Below are 23,560 nucleotides of genomic sequence, written 5' to 3'. Positions count from 1 at the left end.
GTTCAGAGGGAGGGACAGATACCCTAAGGCAGCCTTGGTTTTGAGGATTCCAGGGGTTCCCTCTATGTTCTCTTTCTTGCCATTTAGTATGAGGAATCCTGCCTGCTCTCTTAACACACACAAGATTTGGTTGTTTTCTGTTTTTTGGAGTTTTTGTAGTTGCTTCCTCTAGATCTTCCCCGTAAAAGTCCCAAAAGGAATCACTAGCATCTGTTCCTCTCTACTCTTGTCTGGTTAAGCAAGCTGTGCCACCTTTTGCTTCTCTCTAGGCTGACCTTGGCATTTCAGTTCTTTTTATCGGACTTGCTAGGCAGACTCACAGCCAAAAGAGCCTCCTCCCGGTGGCCCTGCAGATTCCTGGGCCACAGCCTCTACCCCTTAGCCCTATACCTGCAGACAATGGAAGGAGGCTGGTCCCTTGAACCCCCAGTCCGCCTGACTGTGCTCCTCTAGGCCCAGCTGGAGGAGGGCACCTCTGCTTTGCTCAGCGGGCCAGAGGAGTGAAGGAAAGAGGTCATCACTCAACTTTGGTCCAAGGGTCTGGCAGCGGAGCTTTTGTACAAACAGGGCAATTTCCTGAGACAGCAAAGCCTTACCTCATCAGGAACACATGGGCGCCTGGTAGCTTATGGCTCCCGGGGCAAAGGAGGCAATCACCACCATCAGCCTCAGCAGGGAGAAGAATGCCTCCCCACAGGAGCCCCAGAGCTGGAGGAGATAGTGGGCACCAGAGGGCTTAGCTGCTGGCACACTTGCCAAGCGGCCACCCTGTGGCTGGGCTGCACATGTGTCTAGCTGTGTCTGGCAGTCTTGGAGCCGAGAGTCTCACTGTTTTTGGTCTGATCAGGCCTCTTGCTTAGGTCCCAGGCCAGGTGAGCTGCCAGCTGCCCACATCAGCGTGGAGTTCCAGGAGCAAGGAGTGAGTAAGCTGCCACACAAAATCATGGCTGGCAGAGGGTTGAGCAGCCCCAGGGATCATTTCATCTCTAACCTCTCAATCCACCAAGGAACAAGCCAGGGCCAGGCGAGGGGAAGGACTCACCAGGCCCTTAAGTGGGGAGATGCTATCTTTGTATGAATGCCTTTAAAAAATTTTGTTTTGTTTTTTTTTTTCTTTTTTTTTTTTTGAGCTGGAGTCTCGCTCTGTCACCCAGGCTGGAGTTCAGTGATGAGATCTCGGTTCACTGCAACTTCCACCTCCCGGGTTCAAGTGATTCCCCTGCCTCAGCCTCCTGAGTAGCTGGGATTACAAGTGTGTGCCACCAAGCCCAGCTAATTTTTGTATTTCAGTAGAGACGAGGTTTCACCATGTTGGTCAGGCTGGTCTTGAACTCTTGACCTCATGATCCACCCACCTTGGCCTCCCAAAGTGCTGGGATTATAAGCATGAGCCACCGTGCCTGGCCAAAAGAATTTTTTTTTTTTTTTTTTTTTTTAGATGGAGTCTCACTTCTGTCATCCAGGCTGGAATGCAGTGACTCAATCTCGGCTCACTGCAACCTCCCTCCACCTCCTGGGTTCAAGCGATCCTCCTGCCTCAGCCTCCCGAGTAGCTGGGACTATAGGCACCCACCACAACGCCTGGCTAATTTTGTTGTTTTGTATTTTTAGTAGAGACGGGGTTTTGCTTTTTTTTTTTTTTTTTTTGAGACGAAGTCTCACTCTGTCACCCACGTCACCCAGGCTGGAGTGTAGTGGCACAATTTTGACTCACTGCAACCTCCACCTACTGGGTTCAAGTGATTCTACTGCCTCAGCCTCCCAGGTAGCTGGGATTACATGCACCCACCACAATGCCTGGCTAATTTTTGTATTTTTAGTAGAAATGGGGTTTCACCATGTTGGCCAGGCTGGTCTCGAACTCCTGACTTCAAGTGATCCGCCCTCCTCGGCCTCCCAAAGTGCTGGGATTACAGGCATGAGCCACTGTGCCCGGCCAAAAAATATATATATACATATATATATTTTTTTGAGATGGAGTTTCACTCTTGTTGGCCAGGCTGTTCTTGAACTCCTGACTTCAAGTGATCCGCCCTCCTCGGCCTCCCAAAGTGCTGGGATTACAAGCGTGAGTCACTGTGCCTGGCCAAAACATATATATATATATATATATATATATATTTTTTTTTTTTTTTTTTTTTTTTTTTTTTTTTTGAGATGGAGTTTCGCTCCTGTTGCCCAGGCTGGAGTGCAATGGTGTGATCTCGGCTCACCGCAACCTCCACCTCCTGGGTTCAAGTGATTCTCCTGCCTCAGCCTCACAAGTAGCTGGGATTACAGGCATGCGCCACCACGCACATGCCTGGTTTTGTTATTTTGTATTTTTAGTAGAGACGGGGTTTCTCCATGTTGGTCAGGCTGGTCTCAGACTCCTGACCTCAGGTGATCTGCCCGCCTTGGCCTCCCAAAGTGCTGGGATTACAGGTGTGAGCCACCCCACCTGGCCAAAAATAAATTTTTTTTAACTGCAAGCAAAGAGACATGGCAGACGCCAGGGCTTAGGAGGGTTGAAGTTCGGGGCATCCTATCTAACTTCTAGGCCAGGGCTGTCTGAAGGAATCCCGATAAGCCCCAAATGCAAGCCTCATTTGTCACTTTAGATTTATCGGTAGCCACATTTTAAAGAGTAAAAAGCAACAGGTCAAAATTTAAAATATGCCTGTAATCCCGGATCATGAGGTCAGGAGTTCGAGACCAGCCTGACCAACATGGTGAACCCTCGTCTCCACTAAAAATACAAAAATTAGCCAGTCGTGGTGGCACGAGCCTGTAGTCCCAGCTACCTGGGAGGCTGAGGTAGGAGAATCGCCTGAACCCGGGAGGTGGAGGTTGCAGTGAGCTGAGATTGTGCCACTGCACTCCAGCCTAGGCAACAGAGCAAGACTCTGTCTCAAAAAAATAAACAAATAAAACTAAAAATACATTTCATTTAATTCAACATATACAAAATATTTCAATATGTAATCAATAGAAAAATTAATGAGATGCTTTACTTTTTTTTTTTTTTTTTTTTGAGACCGAGTTTTGCTCTGTCTCCTAGGCTGGAGTGCCGTGACACAATCTCAGCTCACTGCAACCTCCACCTTCCAGATTCAAGTGATTCTTCTGCCTCAGCCTCCCGAGTAGCTGGGACTACAGGCAAGTGCCACCATGCCCAGCTAATTTTTTTTAGTAGAGACGAGGTTTCACCATGTTGGTCAGGCTGGTCTTGAACTCCTGACCTCATGATCTGCCCACCTCGGCCTCCCAAAGTGCTGGGATTACAGGCATGAGCCACCGCAGCCGGCCGTTTTACATTCTTTTTCCATAGTACGTCTTTGAAATCTGGTGTGAATTTTGCATGTATAACACATCTCACTTCGGTCCGGGCACCTTCGAATGCACTGTAGCCACACACAGCAGGACTTGTGGTTACAGAAACGGACGCTGAGGGTCTTGATCCAGGCAGTCAGCCCCATCTTGACCTTTTAGATAAAGGGCTCCTTTCTCTCCAAAGTGTGAGGCCAGAGGTGAAGCACAAAGACAGCCACGCCCCACTCTGTGTCCCTGTCCTTTCTCCTGTTTTCTTCTGGGGCCAGGGTTGCTGCCATCAGACAGGAGCATCCCACGTGAGAGACTGCCTCAGGGCTCGGGGTGTTCCTGCCTGCCGCCTGGCAGCCCTTATCAGAGATGCTGGGCCTGATTTGATCTGGCATGAGAAGATCACTCCAGGAAGTCAGCTCTTGTTTTTCTTTTTATTATTATTATTATTATTATTATTATTATTATTATACTTTAAATTTTAGGGTACCTGTGCACAATGTGCAGGTTAGTTACATATGTATACATGTGCCATGCTGGTGTGCTGCACCCATTAACTCGCCATTTAGCATTAGGTATCTCTCCCAATGCTATCCCTCCCCCCTCCCCTCACCCCACAACCGTCCCCAGAGTGTGATGTTCCCCTTCCTGTGTCCATGTGTTCTCATTGTTCAATTCCCATCTATGAGTGAGAACATGCGGTGTTTGGTTTTTTGTCCTTGTGATAGTTTACTGAGAATGATGATTTCCAATTTCATCCATGTCCCTACAAAGGATACGAACTCATCATTTGTTATGGCTGCATAGTATTCCATGGTGTATATGTGCCACATTTTCTTAATTCAGTCTGTCATTGTTGGACATTTGGGTTGGTTCCAAGTCTTTGCTATTGTGAATAGTGCTGCAATAAACATACGTGTGCATGTGTCTTTATAGCAGCATGATTTATAGTCCTTTGGGTATATACCCAGTAATGGGATGGCTGGGTCAAATGGTATTTCTAATTCTAGATCCCTGAGGAATCGCCACACTGACTTCCACAATTTCTTGCAGTAAATGAGTTAGCCCTTAATCTCCGGGGCGTGTGAGGGCCCCCTACAGTGCTCATTTCCTTCCTGGAGGGCTTCTGCAGAGGGGTCGAAGCTCCAGTGTTCCAGACCTCAGACTCGCTGCCCTCTGCCCAGGGCACCTCCCACTGCACAGCTCAGAGGCTTTGCCTGGCTGCTCTCTGTCTGGAGTCTGGACACCTCTCCCCAGGGCCCCACTTCCAATGACTGCCACCTCCCAGGGAGGGGCCAAGCTCAAAGGTGAAGCAGCCGGGCTCGGTGGCTGATGCCTGTAATCCCAGCACTTTGAGAGGCTGAGGTGGGCGAATCACCTCAGGTCAGGAGTTTGAGACCAGCCTGGCCAACATGGTGAAACCCCATCTATACTAAAAATACAAAAATTAACTGGGTGTGGTGGCGTGCACCTGTAGTCCCAGCTACTCGGGAGGCTGAGACAAAAGAATCGCTTGAACCTGGGAGGCAAGGGTTGCAGTAAGCCGAGATGGTGCCACTGCACTCCAGCCTGGGTGATAAAGCGAGACTCCATCTCAAAAAAAAAAAAAAAAAAAGAAAAGAAAAGGTGAGTCAGGGAGGCCAGGGGTGAGGCTGGCGTTGGTCCCCGTAGTCATTCACACAAAAGGCTCCTTTCTGAAGACAATTGATTGCAGGCGTACAATGAGTGGTTAGAAGACAGGTGTCACCAGGAATAAAGTGGGAGCAGGCTGGGGCAGAGGCTGAGTGGCCAGTCATCTCTGGTGGCATCTCACTGAAGACATGGGCCGGGAGCTGAGGACACTGGAGGCCACTTTGTTTCCTCATTGCTGTCAGGGGCCGCCGCTGCCCTCCCCACCCCCACTGCCCCTGTCAGCTCCTCCACCTCTAGGAATGGGGGTTTCCTGCATCCCCTCTCCACAGCCAAGTTCAGGGGCTTCCCATGAGATTCAGCCAAAAAGGGCGCAGGCCTTTTCTATCTCATTGGGGCCTGAGGCCAGTATCAGGCGTCGGTCCCTGGTCTCCCCCGTCTGCTGGGACCTTTCTCTCTTGCCAGGCTGTGTTTTGTCCTCAGCGAGGCCTGCCAGGATGACCAGGTGATGTCACCCAGTCAGCCTGTTCCATCCCCTGGCTCCCCCTCAAGCCCTCCTTCCACTAAAACCACGGGGATTTCAGGAATGACCTGGAAAGCGACGCCACCTCCGCAGAAGGGGCCTGTTACGCTGGGACAGTGAAATGAGCGCCTGGAAAGGGAGGTGCCATCACCCCTTTCTTGAAGATGCTCAGGGTCACCACAGAAGGAAAAGGCAGCAGCCCTGGTCCCCAGTGTGAGGAAAAGACTAATAAGCTGGCATCACTGTCTGCCACTCAATCTGACTTCATAAAAGCCACCAGGGGCCATTTCTGGGTGGGGCAAGAGGCAGGTAGGAAAAGCCAAGTGCATCAGGCTCCTGGGCCTCAGCCAGAGCCCAGGCTTAGTGGCACCTGAAGCCAGCCCTGGTGCTGCTGCACTGTGCACACTTTATAAAATGGGGCCGGGTGCGGTGGCTTATGCCTGTAATCCCAGCACTTTGGGAGGCCAAGGCGGGTGGATCACTTGAGGTCAGGAGTTCGAGACCAGCCTGGCCAACATGGTGAATCCCCTTCTCTGCTAAAAATACAAAAATTTTCTGGGCGTGGTGATGGGCACCTATAATCCCAGCTACTCGGGAGGCTGAGGCAGGAGAATCGCTTGAACCCGGGAGGCAGAGGTTGCAGTGAGCCAAGATCATGCCATTGCACTCCAGCCTGGGTGACAGAGCGAGACTTTGTCTCTTAAAAAAAAAAAAAATGGACCTTGTGCCAGTTGTCTGGAGTGAACGTCCCCTGGCTGCCCCATCACGTCAGTGGAGAACAGAGAGCCAGGCCCTGGGCTGGCAGGACACCCCCTCCTCTCCTGGGGGATTGAGAGCTGTGAGTGGGGGCCTGCCTGGCAGCAGGGCCTCTGAGCTGGCTGGAGGTGTTTATTAATCCTGAGCTCCGGGGCTGGGGCCTCTCCGCCGAGCCTGCGCCTGCATGTGCACGTCTGTCTCCAGCCCCGTCTGTCCTGGCCCAGCTCCTTCCCTATCTGGGTGTGATCGCCGCCGCGCTCCCCTGGGCATGTGGGTGTAACAAGTCCAAACCTTCTGTGGGAGTCAGGCAGGTTCGACCCTGCCCTCAAGGCTGTGTGCCCTTTCCTCCCAGACTAGTTATGCAAGAGCAGGCATGAGTGTGGTCGTTGTGGGTGCATGCACGGCAAGCCTGAGGCCTGGCTGCCTGCTGCCTCACCTGCAAGGAGGGGCCTCCCAGAAACTCCCTTCCCCAGTGCCCAGCCGCCCTACCTTGCCAGACTTAGCTGACCAGCCAGCAAGGACGCCCACTGCCTCCCACCTGCCCTCCTGCCCTCCTTCGCCATCCAAGCCCAGCCTGAGCCAGCACCTGCCTTTACGACCATGTTCAAGGGATTGAGCAAAGGCTCCCAGGGGAAGGGGTCCCCCAGGGGCTTCCCAGCCAAGGGGTCCCCCAAAGGCTCTCCCAGCAAGCATAGCCGGTGAGTGGGACTGGGGGATGGGGAGCCGGGGAGCTGGGGTGGGGGTGGTGCCAGGCCCAGGTCCTTGAGCCACCTGGCGGCGGCCCAGAGCCCAGGACCAGCCCCGTGCTGGCATTTGGTGTCCCGAGGCCAAAGGGCCCAGGGGTGGACTCTCTCCCTGCCTTGGGAGCCGCAGGCCCAGGCCGAACTTCAGCCCTGGCAGGAGGCAGGGGGTGGCCTGGGGCTCCCTACATCCTCTAAGGGGGCCTGCGGGCCACGGATTGAGGCCACTCAGCGGGAGAAGGGCTGGACAGGAGCCTGCACCGATGCCCTCCTCTGCCAGAGGCTGGGAGACAGGAGAGCCTGGCTGCCTGACTGCAGCTCTGTCCCAAGGCTCTACTTGGCTGGGATGACCCCTGGAGCCTGGGTGCAGGGCATGAGGACTGAGGGGGCGGGGTGGGATCCCTGGGGTAGGGACGCAGGGGCTGTGCTGCCTCCTGCCTAAGCCAGAGCCCTCCCCAGAATTCTCACCCAGGGCCTTGTTGTATTGAAGAGTTAGGGGTTCATGGCCGGGCACGGTAGCTCATGCCTATAATCCCCGAACTTCAGGAGGCCAATGTAGGAGGATTCCTTGAGCCCAGGAGTTCGAGACCAGCCTGGGCAACATACGGAGATCTTGTTTCTATAAAAAAATAAAAGTAAAAACTAGCCAGGCATGGTGGCTCGTGCCTATTGCTTGAGCCCAGGAGTTTGAGGCTGCAGTGGGCCATGATCACACCACTGTGCTCCCACCTGGGTGACAGACTGAGACTCTGTCTTTAAAAAAAAAAAAAAAATCCTGGTGCAATACCTCACGCCTGCAATCCTACCACTTTTGGAGGCCGAGGCGGGTGGATCACTTGAGCCCAGGAGTTGGAGACCAGCCTGGGCAACATGACGAAATCCCGTCTCTACAAAAAATATACAAAAATTATCTGGATGTAGTGGTGCATGCCTGTAGTCAGAGCTACTTGGGAGGCTGAGGTGAGAGGATCACTTGAGCCCGGGAAGTCGAGGCTGCAGTGAGCTGTGATCACTCCACTGCACTCTAGCCTGGGTGACAGAGCAAGACCCTGTCTGTTAAAACAAAACAAAATAGAGCTAGGGCTTCTTTTCCAGTGGGTGTGGTGCAGGGGGCACTGGGCCTCCCCTGGACCACCCGGTTCTCTGGCACCCAGCCCCAGCTCTCTGTGGATGGACTGGGTGGTGCTCTTCCCACTCACTGGCTTCAGCTCGTCTGCAGAGGAGGCGGCAGCCCGCCTGGGTCCAGGGTGTCGAGATAAGCTCAGGGATGAAAGGCTGGTGTGGGAGTGGGGGTGCCCATTACCCCGATAGGGATCAAGGCACCAACAGACACTGAGGCTGGGCATCTGGGCGGATGGGAAAGACAGTGGTTAAGACTCTCAGCTAACACTCTCGCTGAGTGACCTGTCCTCCCTGGGGCACCTGAGCCCCACCCAGGGTGGAGCATGCAGCTCCCGGTGGGAGCAGCCATCCCAGGAGGCGGGACCTGAGCAGGAGCACCTGGGGCCCAGCACCTGCAGCTCCCACTGTCCAAGCAGGTTCCCCAGCAGTGCGCTCCTGGCCTGGGGCAGCTCGGTCCTCAGGGCCCTGTTGGCTCTGCATCACCTCACGTGCGATCCACTCGTTTGACATGAACTTACTGAGCACTTACTGCATGCCAGGACTGTTCTAGGCACTGGAGATGTTGCTGTAGACAGAACCAACAGGCCCCTGCCTTCAAGGCACTAGCCCTCTAGTGGGATAAAAACTAACACGTGCTGGGTGCCGACCCTGCACCAGGCCTGCACTGGATGTTTCAGATGGATAAATTCAATTAATGCTCACAATAGCCCTAAGGCATAGATATTTTTATTAAAATCCCACTTTACGAGCGAGGAACCTCAGGCACAGAGAGGTTGAGTAACTTGCCCAAGGTCACACAGCATTAATGATGGAGAAAGATGAAACCAGGCTGTCCTGGCCACAGAGTTCTTCCAGACTGCTGTGCCTTCACCAGCACTGTCCCTTTGCTTGGGGGGAGGGGGGGGGCATCCTTTGACCCAGTTCAAGGCTTCCCCTGCCCCAGGATAATGATCCCCCATAAGGCACTGTGCTCATGAGGCTTGGACCAATCTGCCCTCTCTTAGGTCTGCTTGACCTCGTGACCTCCACAGAGTGACTGCGTGCACACAGCAGGTGCTCTATGGAGGCTGCAGGGCGAATGCACAGAAAAAGCCCTGGGGTGGAAGCGAGGTTTCCCCTCCGTCCCTGACCATGTGACTCAGAGCAAGTCAGGGCCCAATCTGGGCTTTGAACCGTCAACTCTGGAGAATGTTAGGGTGCCCAGCAGTCTCTTGCGCCTGCCCCCGCTCCCCGGCTCCAACAGTGTGAGGCTCCTCTAGACGGCTACTGAAGCCAGCACCCTGGCAAAGCTCCCCGGGGTGGAGGAGGTATAGGGGAACACAGGGCTGGAGTGGGAGGAGGTGGGGGTGGGGGACATGCTGCTGCCTCCCTGCCCCAGCCAACCCAACTGCCCCTCCCAGGGCCCAGCCTGGCTGGCTCAGGTACTAGTGGCTGAGCTGCTGATTCACCTGCTCTCAGGGGGGAGGTGGCAGGCAGCTGGGTGGGGTCAGGAACTCACTGCCAGCACAGCTGGCTGAGGCTGGGACACCAAGGCCGCCTCCCCCCCCACCCCCCCCCCCCCGCAGCACCAGAGAGACCTGAGACCCTCACCTTTTGACCCCTCATGTGGCAGGGCAGTGCTAACACCCCCAACCAGTTCTAGCTCACAGAGCCTCCTGCAGAGAGAGACCCCAAAGTCAGGGCAGTGAGCTAGGCTGTGGGGGCAGGATGGGGTGGAGGGAGGGCAGGGGACGCCACCTGGATGGGGCACAGAGGGGCCTCTTCCACCGAGCTGCCCACTGTCCCCTCCACCCACCAGGCCTGCCACCAGGGAGCTGGCCCTGCTCATCTGCCACATGCAAGCCAGCACCGACCAGGTGGAGCGGGACATCCTGGAGACGCAGAAGAGGCTGCAGCAGGTGAGGCCCCGGCAGCAGTTGGCATGGTGTAGGCAGGCTGGGTGGCATGGGAGGCCCATCATCAGGCCTGGCACTCCCTGAGTGCCCCCTGGTGATGGTGAAGATGGGACAGATGACCTTTGTCCTGCACCGCCCGTCCCCTAACACACGTGGGAGACGGGGCTCAGCTTCCTTCTTTGCTGGGCTCCCGTGTCCTGTCACCTGCCCCACGGACGCCCTGGGCCTGACCCTGTGCCTGGCGTGGGCCTTGAGGTTGGCCAGCATAGCTGTGGTCCCAAAGGTGGGGCTCAGGCCCACAGTGATGGGCATCAGGGGTGTGGGGGCTCTGGGCCCTGGCGAGTCTGCCCATCCCCTGCCCACAGGACCAGCTGAACAATGAGCAGTGCCAGGCCCTGCAGCACCAGCAGGAGATAGGCCGCAGCCTGAAGGAGGCCGAGGTGCTGCTCAAGGACCTCTTCCTGGACGTGGACAAGGCCCGGCGGCTCAAGCACCCACAGACTGAGGAGATTGAGAAGGAGTGAGTGGGGCTGCGGCAGGGCTGGGGGTCCCTGGGGAAGACCCAGGCCCAGCCTGACCTGCCTGCCACCTTCTTGACAGCATCGAGCAGCTGCACGAGCGGGTGACCCAGGAGTGTGCGGAGTACCGTGCCCTGTACGAGAAGATGGTGCTGCCGCCCGACGTGGGACCCAGGATCGACTGGGCACGCGTGCTGGAGCAGAAACAGGTCAGGAGCTCAAAGTCACACCCCAGTGTGATCAGAGGGCAATAAGGAACTGAATTTAACCCAGGGCCTGACTGTAGGCTTGAACAGTCAGAGTGTAGGGGTGGCTCAGGGGTCTGGGCAGGGAGACAGCAGAGCAGACAGTGCAGTCAGGGAAGACTTCCTGCAGGAGGAGGCACACGAAGAGACTTCAGAGGGGTGAGAGGGCTCGGTTGGGCCAGGGTGAAGTAGTGAGGAGAGGACCATTCCAGAAAGAAGGAGCAAAGGTTCCTGCCAGGAGGAAGCCTAGGGTTCGACGGGAAATGGGGATTTCTGGGCAGGTGGGCAGAGCCAGGTCATGGGGCATTCTGATCCCTGGGTGAGGAGTTGTGCTTTGATGCCACACAGAAGGGGTGTCATCATGACAACAGAGGGACAGTGGGGAAGGGCCCGGGTGGAGCAGGGCGTTCTGAGGGCCCTGGAGCTTGGCTGGAGGTGTCCAGGCAGGAAGCACTGAGGCTGGCTCACAGACAAGGCAGGATGGAGCTGGAGACTTCTCAGGCTGAGCCCAGCGTCTGGGAACCTGTGGGACTCAGGGGCCACTGCAGAATGGCCTCGCCCCTGGGTGAGCTTCAGGGCGTGCACCCGGGCTGCTCCCAGGCTCGTCCACGCTCTGCCCAAATGACCAAGTCCACTTCTCCGAGTGGGAGGCTCGTGGGTTCTCTGGCTCCCCACCGCGGTCCTGTGGTGACTGAGCCGCCGGCTCTCCTGCAGAAGCAGGTCTGCGCAGGCCAGTACGGGCCCGGCATGGCGGAGCTGGAGCAACAGATCGCCGAGCTCAACATCCTGCAGAAGGAGATCGACGCCTATGGACAGCAGCTGCGGAGCCTCGTGGGGCCGGTGGGTGAGCCGGCAGGATGTCACATCCGGGGCCAGCCCCAGCCCCTGTTTCTCCAGTCAGAGCCGGAGCTAGATCGGCTGGGCCCTGGGGATAGGGGTGGGTTGGGGATGGCTGGCCCAGATCTTAGGGGGCCGTCTCCCTGCACCTCACCTCTCACGGGCTTGTTTCTCCCCTTGGTCGAGGCAGGATGCAGCCACCATCCGGAGCCAATACCGAGACCTACTGGTGAGCAGGAGGGAGGGTCGGGCAGGGTGACTGCGGGTGGGCCTGGGTGGCGGCTCGGACCCTGCCTGGACCCTGCCCGGGGCCAGTGTTCCTGAGCGCGGCCCAATGGCGCCTTTTGCCCCCCTTTCTCTCTCCCCACCCTGCTGCTGGCGGCGGGTCCTGAGCACAGAAGGCGGCATCGTGGCGTGGGCAGAGCCTAGGCAGCCTGTGCACGCACCTGCAGGGCTGCACGCGGCAGCTGAGCGCCCTGGCGGAGCAGCAGCGCCGCATCCTGCAGCAGGACTGGAGCGACCTCATGGCCGACCCTGCGGGCGTGCGGCGGGAATACGAGGTCGGCTGGCAGAGGTTGGGGCCAGGCGGGGGCGGCCAGGGCCATCCTGGTCCTCACCGCCGCTCCCCACCCGACTCGCCCCCAGCACTTCAAGCAGCACGAGCTGCTGAGCCAGGAGCAGAGCTTAAACCAGCTGGAGGACAACGGCGAGCGCATGGTGGAGCTGCGGCACCCCGCGGTGGGGCCCATTCAGGTGCGCTGGGGACAGGGCAAGAGTGAGAAGGGACGTGGTGGGTGGAGAAGGGGGGGAGGTGGGGTGGACGTGGGGGGAGCGGGGCGTGGTCCGAGGGCTCCGTGCTGCCGTACCCAGGCCCACCAGGAGGCCCTGAAGATGGAGTGGCAGAACTTCCTGAACCTGTGCATCTGCCAGGAGACCCAGCTGCAGCACCTGGAGGACTACAGCCAGGTGAGCCCTGGGGCAGGCGGCAGGGGCGGCAGGGGCGGCAGGGGCGGGAGGTCCCACAGCACACCTGCCCACAGGAGAGGCACTGCACCTCTCAACTAGACAGAGCTGGCAGGGCGCGGTGGCTCACACCTGTAATCCCAGCACTTTGGGAGGCCGAAGCTGGCGGATCACTTGAGGTCAGGAGTTCGAGATCAGCCTGGCCAACATGGTGAAACCCTGTCTCTACTAAAAATATCAAAATTAGCCAGACGTGGTGGCGCATGCCTGTAATCCCAGCTACTCAGGAGGCTGAGGCAGGAGAATCGCTTGAACCCAGGAGGTGGAGGTTGCAGTGGGCCGAGATTGGTCCACTGCATTCCAGCCTGGGTGACAAAGAGAGACTCCACCTCAAAAATAAAATAAAATAGAGCTGTGTGGTAGCCACTCGGTCCCAGAGGGAAGGAAAGACATGGGCACATTCTCAACAGGGTGAAGCGGTTCCCAGGGGGGGTGAAAATCGGTTCTTAATGGCAGAAAAATAACTCTTTTTATGCATGAAGTACAGATCCACATACAGCACCTAAGCTGTATACAGCATATCTGTGGTATAAAAATTTCATGGGGGCCAGGTGTGGTGGCTCACACCTGTAATTCCAGCACTTTGGGAGGCCAAGCCAGGAGAATTGCTTGACCCCAGTAGTTCCAGACCAGCCTGGGCAACATAGCAAGATCTTGTCTCTATACAAACAGATAAATCTCTATCAAAATAAATAAATAAATAAAATTTTATGGGGATGAGGTGGGGGGAAAAAAGAAAAGATTTCTTAAAAGGCTCTTTAGGAGAATAATAATGAAAAAAAATGGTTGAGAAACCCTGATATAATATACACCTGGGATTTGGGGGCAGATAATGTTTCATACATTTTCCTATAGAACCACAAGACTGTGATCACACACTGACAAAAATTCCGTAAAAGCACCTGGAATGCTTCTTTAAAGCACAGCTTCTTCTCCTGGGCTGGGACAAGTGCAGCTCCAATACCCTCTGTCCCAGCAAGAAAGACTTCAGGTGCTGGAGGGAGGCAGGTGACGGTGCCCTTCATTTGTGCAGGAAGGATGAAGACCAAGTGTTTTATGAGCCACTTAAAAAAATTAAGTTCAGTGCACGAATAAGAGCCCATTTGCAAGAGCACACCAGTGATAAAAGGTCCTGCCGCCTGTGTAGGAAAAAGAAAGACCGACCAGAGTAGCGGAGAGTGACAGTTTAGGTTTAGCTGGTTTAAGTTTAGCTGGTTTAGGTTTATCTGGTTTGTGTTTAGCTGGTTTAGGTTTATCTGGTTTGTGTTTGGCTTGTTTAGGTTTAGCTGGTTTCGGTTTAGGTGGTTTGTGTTTAGCAGGTTTAGATTTAGCTGGTTTAAGTTTAGCTGGTTTAGGTTTACCTGGTTTAGGTTTTTCTGGTTTAGGTTTAGCTGCTTTGTGTTTAGCTGGTTTAGGTTTAGCTGGTTTCGGTTTATCTGGTTTGTGTTTGGCTGGTTTAGGTTTAGCTGGTTTCGGTTTAGGTGGTTTGTGTTTAGCAGGTTTAGATTTAGCTGGTTTAAGTTTAGCTGGTTTAGGTTTACCTGGTTTAGGTTTAGCTGCTTTGTGTTTAGCTGGCTTAGGTTTAGCTGGCTTAAGTTCAGCTGGTTTGTAGAGTCAATGGGCAGCAGGTTGCCCCAGGCTCTGCCCTCGACCACCCAGTGAACTCAGTTCCAGGAAGAGGCCGACTGAGTCAGCCAGACCCTGGAGAAGCTCAACTCCAACTTGGATGCCAAGTCCAGCCCTGCACCTGGGGGCCCCCCTGGCACTCCCACAGAGCTGCTGCAACAGCTGGAGGTGAGACAGCCCCACCAGGCCATCTGCACCCGACTTCTGGGAATTGGTCCTGTCCATCTTTCTGGGCCTCAGCCCTTCTGCCTCGGTACCTAGTCCTGTCCCAAGCCCTGGCCTGGGTGCTGGCGAGGGGTCTGCTCTAGCAGGAGGCTGGCCAGGTACCAGCAAGCTCCTCCCACCTCTGGACATCAGTTTCCTCATTTGCAGTGGGACAAGGGCAGCCTGGGAGAGCTCTGAAGCCTGTCTAGCTTCTGCTCGGAGGCCTGGGTGATGCTGTGCCATCCCCCTCCCTGCAACTAGCAGATCCCAGGATCCTAGGCCCCCAGAGAGGGGCTCCTTTTACTTTGCTGATTTAGAGACCCCTGCCTTCATGAAGGCCAGCCTCTAGTCCTTTTGAAGGACAGGTATGGTGTGGCCAGCCTCCAATGCAGCCTGGCCTGAGTCCCCTCTGCCTGGGCCCCCGGCAGGCAGAGGAGAAACAGCTGGCCATCACTGAGAGGGCCACTGGGGACCTGCAGCGGTGAAGCCGGGATGTGGTCCCTCTGCCACAGCAAAGAAGCCTGCCTCAGCAGCCCCTGCACGTGGGCAGCATCTGTGACTGGGACTCGGGAGAAGTGCGAACTCCCCCACCTCACCCCTGCCACCATCCAGCCCCACCCAGCCCATCCCCTGCCCCTGCCCAAGCCCATCCCTGCTCCATCCCCAGCTGTCTCCTGCACCCATTTTTGCCCTACTCCTTCCCTTGACCCAGACCCTCCTCTCTCCAAGTCCTGTCCTGCCTCTTTTCTACCCCAGCACCTCCCACCCTACTCTTGTCCCTGTTCCAGCTGCTGTCCCCATCTGTCTCTGTCCCCAGCCCCTACTCTGCCCTGGCCTTGGACCCCTGCCCCTGAGCCCGCAGGAGCCGCTCCCTTTCTGTGCCCCCAGGTGCAGCTGCTGCGGGGTGAGTGGTATAAGCTGATAGATAACACTGACCCGCACACCTGGGTCATGCGAGGCCCTGGTGGGGAGAACAAGTATGCTCCCACCGCCTGCTTCTGCATCCCAGTACCAGACCCTGATGCCGTGGCCAGTGCCTCCCGGTAGGTCTGTGGAGGGATACTCAGGGGCAGGCTGTAGGCAGAGCAGGCCGGCCCTGCACTGTCCAAGCCTATGGCCCGGCAGACCCCTGCTGAAAGGCCGGCCTCCACCTGAAGCTGTGTCTACTGGGGCTGGGGAGGGAGAGAGGCAGAGTGAGGACCTCTTTCTCTGATCCCCTCTTCGTTCTAGGCTGGCCTCGGAGCTGCAGGCCCTGAAGCAGAAATGGGCCACAGTCCAGAGCCGCCTGAAGGCCAGCGCTGCGGAGTCTGTTCGGCCCAGCCAGCAGGGTACTCAGGGTGGCCCGGGGAGGGGTGGCTGTGGGGCTAGAAGGAGTAGATTCTGACTTCCGACTGGTCTGTGATGGGCAGGGGTCGCCTTGGGTTAGGGACCATCACTCTGGGGATTTCATCTCTGGGGTGGCCCTGCCCATCCCCTCCACCCGACCCCAACAGGACCCTCTGTGGGCATCTGGTGGGGGCATCTGGCAGTCTGGAGATAGGCCCTGGGCCCTCCACCAACACCTCTGCCCCCAGCTCCATCTGGCTCGGCCCTGGCCAACCCACAGGCCCAGAAGCTCCTGACACAGATGACCCGGCTGGATGGAGACCTGGGACAGATAGAGAGGCAGGTGCTGGCCTGGGCGCCGGCCCAGCTGAGCCGCACCACACCCCAGGAGGACCTGGGGGGCCACATCCACAGCCACGAGGTGGGTAAGCAGCGGAAAGGGGCGGCTGGGATGAGAAGCGGCCCGGCCCTGGTGCTCACACTTCAGGGAGGTGAGGCAAGTGCAGGAGCAGTGGCTGGGACAGAGGTGGAGAAGGGTGTGGACAGACCCGGGCTCAGACAAGCTTATTCCCCTCCTGGCTCCTCCACTGACCAGCTCTGTGATCTTAGACTAGATAACTTTCTGGGCTTTGGTTTCCTCATCCCTGAAGCAGACGTAATAATGCCCAGCTCACCTGATCATTCAGGAAGGTTCCAGTAGGGCCCAATGTCAACACCCCCAGGAGGTATTCTGGCAAAGCTCCTGAAATAGCAAGGAAGCCTGGAGAATCTGAGGAAGAGATGTCCCCTGGCTGCAAGGGGGAGCCTTCCTGGGGAGGTTGCAGCATTGTGTAAACTCCTTACCCAAGAACAGCAAGCTCTCTGCCACGTGGACTCAACACTCCCAAGAGTGCTCAAAGTGAAACCCACATTGGGCCACAGTCTGGGTTATCTTTCCAAACTAGTTTCTTTTATTTTCTTGAGACAAAGTCTCTCTGCATCACCCAGGCTGGAGTGCAGTGGCGCGATCTCGGCTCACTGCAACTTCTGCCTCCCAGGTTCAAGCAATTCTCCTGCCTCAACCTCCGGAGTAGCTGGGATTACAGGTGCACACCACCATGCCCAACTAATTTTTGTATTTTTAGTAGAGACGGGGTTTCACCATGTTGGCCAGGCTGATGTCGAACTCCTGACCTCAAGTGATCCACCCATCTTGGCCTCCCTGAGTGCTGGGATTACAGGCGTGACCCACGCGCCTGGTCTGTTTCTTGAGATGGGGTCTCACTTTGTCACCCAGGCTGGAGTGCAGTGGTGTGCAGTGGTATAATCTCAGCTCACTGCAACCTCCACCTCCCAGGCTTGAGTGATCCTCCCACCTCAGCCTCCCAAGTAGTTGGGACCACAGGTGCAACACTGAGCCCAGCTAATTTTTTTGGTGGAGATGGGGTTTTGCCATGTTGCCCAGCTCATGGGACAGTGAGCTGTAGAGGAAAGTTTGGAGTCATCGGATGATTACTAGAAAATGAGCTGTGAAATGGGATGAGAACATGAGACAGTGTAGAAACTGGGGACATGAATGGCTGCAGGTCTGAGAACGTAACATGACATTATTGGGTAGAGGCAGAACATTCTAGGAGAACACAGAATGGGAGTTCAGGGTGTGGGAAATCCAGGGGAGTTCACTCAGGGCTCCAGTAATTGGTTTTGTGTCCTGAAGGGGCGGTCACCCAGCTGAATCAGAGTCAGGCTGACACTGACCCAGATCCCTGTGACCGGGACTCTCAGCAACGACACAGAGGTGACCTGGGGGAGCAGTCGTCTTGGAATGGGAGGAGGAAGAGCCCCCATGTGGAGCACGTGGACACAGGAAGAGGTGCAGGTGCTGGCCTGTGAACCTGGTCTTCACCTGAGGGACGGGCAAGTGGAGGACAGGTACCCAGACGATGGTGGACAGTGGCCACTCTCGTAACTCCTTGAACTTCTTTTCCTTTCTTTCCCCTCTGGGATGAGAAGGCCATCACAAGGGTATTTTTTCCCTTGTTTCACAAGACTGCCTGAATTTCAGATTGATGTTTTATACATGGGAGCGGCTGTGTCTTGACCTGGTTGCTGTTGAAGGACTATTGGAAAGGTCGTGAAGCCAGAACTGTAACTTTCTGTGATAGAAACAGCCTGGCCTGTGTCCCTTCCCATGTCCCAGCATCCACAGGACAACGCTCATCATGAGCTAAGGGGGCAGGTGTGGGCCACAGTGATACACATACTGGGCCACTTAGGCAAACCTGTTGTTTTCCTCTCCTGTCAGGACCACAAATCACCCAGCCACATGGTTAGCATATGTCTAATGCCAGCTGCAGCTCCAGGGACAGGCCATGCACTATCCAACCGATCTGACTGTCCACTCCCAGTCACTATGATGGTGTCAGGGGAGACGGTGTGAGTGATCTAGACAAGTTGTCCTGAAGGCCAGGATTCCTGATCAGTAGGTCAGGGACTCCAGGTCTTAATCATTCTGGAGGGTTTGTATCCAAATGTGATTCCCAGGACGGCAGAGGTATTTTGTTCCCATGGGAATTCAGCCAGGGGACAGGAAAGGACATGGAGAAGGGACATCTCAGATTAAGTCTCAGAGGGAGATTCTGCTTTTGCCATCTAAAAGGAAAAGTTCCTGTGACACCTTTGAATGATGCTAGGAGGCAGTTTTCAATGTTTCCATTGTGGCGATGAGCTCAGGGCCTCCCCAACTCCCCTTGCCCATGAAGGCTTCCCAGCAGGAGGCTCAGTATGCCCCATCCTGGTCCTAAGGCAGCCAGCCTTGAGCCCTCTCTCCTCACCCAGGCTTCAGTCCCTTTTCCCTCCCCCAAACACATGCTGAATCCCACCATTCTCTCCAGTGACCCAAGCTGGTCCCACAGCCTTCACACTTCTCAATTCCTTGTCCATCTTCTCTGAGAAATCTAAACTTTTCTGCACAAACTGAAGTCAGATCTTGTGTCATCCCAGTCTAACCCTCTAATGGCTCCTCTCCCCTACCCCCTGCCCACCGAGCGCTTCTCTCCTCACAGGTAATTTTCTCTAATTGCATTGACATATATGCTTGTTAGTCTTATCTATTCTACCAGATGATGTAAGCTTCTTGGCTAACGCTTGGCCAAGAAGAACAATGAGCCTTCCTGTTTTGTTCATCTTGTGTCCTGAGCCCCTTGACTTGAAGCTGGCACACAGTAGGTGTTCAGACCTCTGGGAATAAACTATCCTGGGTCACTCTGTGGACAGTGGACTCTGTCTTTGGTTCTGTCCTGAGCCATCAGATTCTCAGGGCAGCCTGACCCTGGTATTGAGAAATATTTCTTAATATGAGACAATATGACAATGTGTTCCTGTCAGGGCTGGATGTGTGGGTAGAATTGAGAGGAAGGAGACACAGTTTCTAGACCATATTCACTGCGGTGGGTCTAAATCTCTAAACTTTGAACAAAAAAACAAAAAAGAGAAAGAAAGAACCCACCGGGGCTAAGCCGCTGACTTGGCCGAGGGCTGGGGGCTGCACAGGGAGAACATCTCACTGCGTGTGCCACATGTTTTAGTCTCACAGTGCCTGCAGCACTGCATGAGCTTGATGTCCCGGTCCCAAGCTGAGCAGGGATAATCAGCTTCATCCTTGGGATGAGGAGCCCAGAAATGCTCAGGAAGGCAGTGTTCACCTGCTGTGGGCCGACGACGGCTGTCATAGATGAGGAGTTTGGAGACCCCACTGGGAACTTCTGGTATCAGGACCACGCCCTTGCCCAGCGTTGCTGCTTCCAGCACAGGTGCTGGTGTTCGTCTCCCCACAGACTCGGGTGCTGCAGATGGCTAAGTCACCACGGATTGGGCCCTGGGTCCCGGACATTAGGATGAACACGGTGACAGAGGCAGGACGGTGGGTACAGACAACATGCACAATCCTTGGTCCTTTTATCTACAGCCCTGATGCCTGGCCCCAGCCACCTGTGTAGTAAATAAGAAGAGGGAGAAGGGGAGAATCCCAGGCCGTGGTGGGTACCCCAACACAGCTCTGCATCCTGAGGATCCTCAGCTGGGCCTGAGCTGCCCAAGTCCCTCCTACTACCTCCAGCAGCCCAGGGCAAGGGGGGACACTTCATGCAAACAAGTCTCCTCCTCTGGGCTGTCTAAGCCCCACCATGGGACCTGACTCTTACCTCTGCCTGGAAAGCTGACCCTGGGGGTGTGGACTTAGGTGGGGCTGTTCTGTGGCTCCACAGGGACCTGTGAGGACACAGCTGCTGGCCCCAGTGGGTGGGGGCAGTGAACTCCAGCACACGGCCAGGGGCAGGTCTCCCAGCTGAGATCCACAGCACAGGCCTCAGTGTCCCCTGCTGCCCAAGGCCCAGATGCACCCATGTATGCTGTCCCTTCCAGTGCCCATTTTGTCCTCCCCAAAAAGGACGGAGCTGGGCAGTGTCCATGCCACTAAGTACCTGAGTCTCAGGTTTCCACACAGCCCTCCTCCCCCTGGACTCACCTGCCCAGCTCACTGTGTGGTTTACAGTGCAGTCCTGGAGCTCTTCCTCCTTGAGGAGCCTCCACTGGGGGCAGCAGAGCAAAAAACCCAGCAAGGACAGTGCAGCACCTCCTTCCAGGGCACCTGGAGCTGCTCCCTCCTCCTTCCTCCTGGCTGACCAGAGCCACACATGAGAATGAGTGTCTCTCTTTGGGACACAGTCAGTGAGGGCTCCTGAGTCACCACAGCCTGAGAACTGAACCAAGAAACAAACACAGATACATGTTAGGAATGAGGAAGAGAAGCAGAGGGATACCTCCAAAGGCCTGTCTCTGAAATCTCCATGAACCCAGACATAGAGTGAGGAGAAAGCAGAGGTGGAGGAGAAGCATCCAGGCCATGGTGTGGACTTTCCAAAGATCCCCAGGACCCTCAGCCACTGCTGGACTCTTGGACAGTTCCTCTAGCTCTTCATCAGCTCCCTGGGTGAAGATGTGCGTTTGGGTGGAGCATTACACAACTATGGGTTCTTTACCAAAACCACCAGCTCCATGGGTTCTGAGTGCTCAGCCAGGGAGCAGCCGCTCTGTCAGGGAGGCTGGGCTGCTGGGAGCTCTGAATTTGCCCTTTGGTAGAAAGCACCTGCTCTAACCCCCAACTCAGGCCAGTGAGTATGGGCCCGGGAGCCATAAATGAGAGCCCTGGGAGTTAATTTCAGGCCTTACTCACCTCTGAGAAGATCCACAGCGCCCCCTGCTGGGATTAGATGACTATTGTTTGTACTTCTGTGGTAAATAATTCCTCTAATGCTTGATTTTTAATTTTGCTGTTACCTGTTCCAGAGTCTCTCCAGACTATTGTTTTTAATTTAATTTATTGTATTTTTCAGTTCTCTAATTTTAATTTGGTTTGTTTTTGTGACCTCTTTTTCTTTTCTGGGATTTACTTCTTTTCCACTTGTTTCAAGAATGTTCCTTGTGACCCACGTTTACCTATGTAACATACCTGCACATGTACCCCTGAGCCTAAAATAAAACTTCAAAAAATAATGTCTAAAATTGCTCACTGAAGGGATTGTATAATTGCTGCTTAAGTAATCTCAGTTACATAACGTCAGCACCTAAATTATTTCAGTATTGGTGTCTGTTGATTGTCTTTTCTTATTTAAGTTGTGTTCCTCTGGTTCTTCATATGGAAAGTTAATTTTTTACTGTATCCTAGATATTCTGGATATTATAAGACTTTCTAGAGTTTTGTCAATAGATCTGAAATAGTACTTGCTTTCGTTTTCTTGTTTTTTCCTTATTTTTTAACTTTGTCAGCATCAGGAGAAATGAGATACATTCCCCTTTGTATGTATTTAATTTCAGATTTTTTAATCAATCAAATCATATTGGAAATGAATCACTCTGTAGCCTGCTTTCCATCTGCTGAAATGTTTCTGAAGCCTCATATCTCTCCCATCCTCTACCTTAGTCTTTTAAATTGAAGTCACCAAATATGTCACAGTGTTACTTATAACTTAAGTAGGAGGAAGCTTACCTTTAATCTGAAATGACTGCCATGATTGATAGAAAAAGTGATTGTGGTGATCCACTGGGGGCCTGAGGAACTAACGACCTGAGTCTGCAGTAGTTGGAAACCAGCCTTCAAAAGCAAAAAATGTGCTTCAGAAGCACAGGACTGAGGCTTGATCCAAGGTGTTAGAGTCTAGCTTCCCACCTGTATTTGTCCCTGTGCTGATGTTGCAGATGCCACTGATCATGTAATACTGGGCTTCATTTTTGTTCTGTCCCCCTTTATAATCAGGGTGGTTTTTTCTTTATGCAGAGAACCATTAGATTGTGCAGGGGTCCCAGGACCTGATTGCTTGTATCCACCATTGACCCCGAAGACATTCACAGATGTTCTGTTGGACCCAGCTGTCATGAGATGCCCTGATGACAGCCCCAATTTTGGAGCCATAGGTGAATGTCACTGTCCCTCTAGGAGGTGTGGACAGTGAAAGTTCCTGTGTCACCACAACCTGGGAAGTGACTCCTGAACCCAGAGGAAAAAAAGATATCATCAGGACAGGAGACAAAACCCTAGAGAATATAGACACCTAGTAGTTTCTAAGTAATTTTTTTAACTATTAAAAAAATCATTGAGCGAATAAAGAAAAAACATACAAATATCTACCTTCCTAATTGGTGAGTTAAAAATAAAATAAAGTATGATTTCAATGTTCTTTGTTTCTTTGGACTATAGCCACTATCCAAATTCTCAGCCAGAAACATGGGAGTCAGCCTGGAAGCATCTATATTGTTCATGCACAAAGTCCAAGTCCTCTTATGTCTTCCTGTAACATAAAGACATCACAAAGCTGCTTTATGCTCTTCATCCCCACTCTAACCAACCTAGAACCGCCCACCACCATCTCACCAGGATGGCACCAGCACCCCCAGCCTCTCTCCCTGTCCCAGATCTTCTCCATTTTATTCTCATTGCAACTGGAGGGTCACTAACCGAAGGCCCATGTGAGCTTGTCCCTGCCATGTCACAGTCCTTCAGTGACTCTGTGAGCCCTTCTTGGGGGGCCATCATGCTGATCTGCCTCAACCTACCTCTCAAGCTCTGCAGCCTCCCTTCAAGGAGCTCCTCCTGGCCCCTTCCCTGATCCGATGACCTTAGGTTCAGGCCAAAGTCACTTTTCTCATTGACTGGAATGACTAATGTCTCCATCTATAGATTCTCACCTCTCCTCAGACGTGAGAATCTAGAGATGGAGACATTGGTCGTTAGTTGAGGCATCTTTGGACCCACAGAAGCATCTGGAGACTCCAGAGCCCTGGTGCTTAACTGAGTCTGAGTAGGAGCTCAGGAGACACCGGGGGTTGCTCCCTGACTTCTGCTGGTACCAGTATACAATTTTTTCCCACTGACATTCAGGTCACAGCTCAGGGTGCAGGTGAGTCTGGCAGATGCTCCCGGGGATGCGGAGAGGGAGGGTGGCTGAGTCAGCACAGGCTGGGAGATGGAACCTGCAAACACAGACACACTTTGGTGATGGAGCTGTTAAGTGTTAAACTCCTTGGGGCTCAAAGCCAGAGATGCTGACACAGGCTGGGGGCTGCCCCAGGTCCCAGAAAACTGGCCTCACCTGTGCAGTGGGAGAGAAGCACAAAGAGAAGAGATGTCCAGGCCATGGTGGGCACAGCTGACACGCCAGTCTCAGCTCTGTCACCTGAGGCTGCTTTTATCTTCTTCACTGGCCTGACAGAGGAGGGGCTGTTCCCACACATTTGTTTGTCTTCCTGGTGACCTCGGCCCCACCCTGAGAAGCAGCTGCAG

At 54.4% G+C, this 23,560-nt stretch overlaps 1 protein-coding gene across 1 annotated transcript; it reads left to right on the top strand.

Annotated features, from left to right (window-relative positions):
- Nucleotides 1-6,598: 6,598 nt before the first annotated feature.
- On the top strand, nucleotides 6,599-22,416 carry LOC129029849 (envoplakin-like protein). Its single transcript, XM_054474671.1, is given in 16 exon segments — nucleotides 6,599-6,906; nucleotides 9,869-9,968; nucleotides 10,331-10,485; nucleotides 10,566-10,642; nucleotides 10,645-10,692; nucleotides 11,443-11,568; nucleotides 11,756-11,794; nucleotides 11,964-12,010; nucleotides 12,012-12,125; nucleotides 12,211-12,318; nucleotides 12,436-12,531; nucleotides 15,307-15,461; nucleotides 15,649-15,746; nucleotides 15,993-16,169; nucleotides 17,441-17,655; nucleotides 22,058-22,416. Coding segments are annotated over 15 exon segments (1,614 nt in total). The 5' UTR covers nucleotides 6,599-6,808; the 3' UTR covers nucleotides 17,617-17,655; nucleotides 22,058-22,416.
- Nucleotides 22,417-23,560: the final 1,144 nt, after the last annotated feature.

This window comes from Pongo pygmaeus, chromosome 19 (assembly GCF_028885625.2).
Source record: "Pongo pygmaeus isolate AG05252 chromosome 19, NHGRI_mPonPyg2-v2.0_pri, whole genome shotgun sequence".
Classification (NCBI taxonomy): domain Eukaryota; kingdom Metazoa; phylum Chordata; class Mammalia; order Primates; family Hominidae; genus Pongo; species Pongo pygmaeus.
Note: the sequence above shows the minus strand (reverse complement) of the source record. Positions and strands in the feature narration are given on the sequence as shown.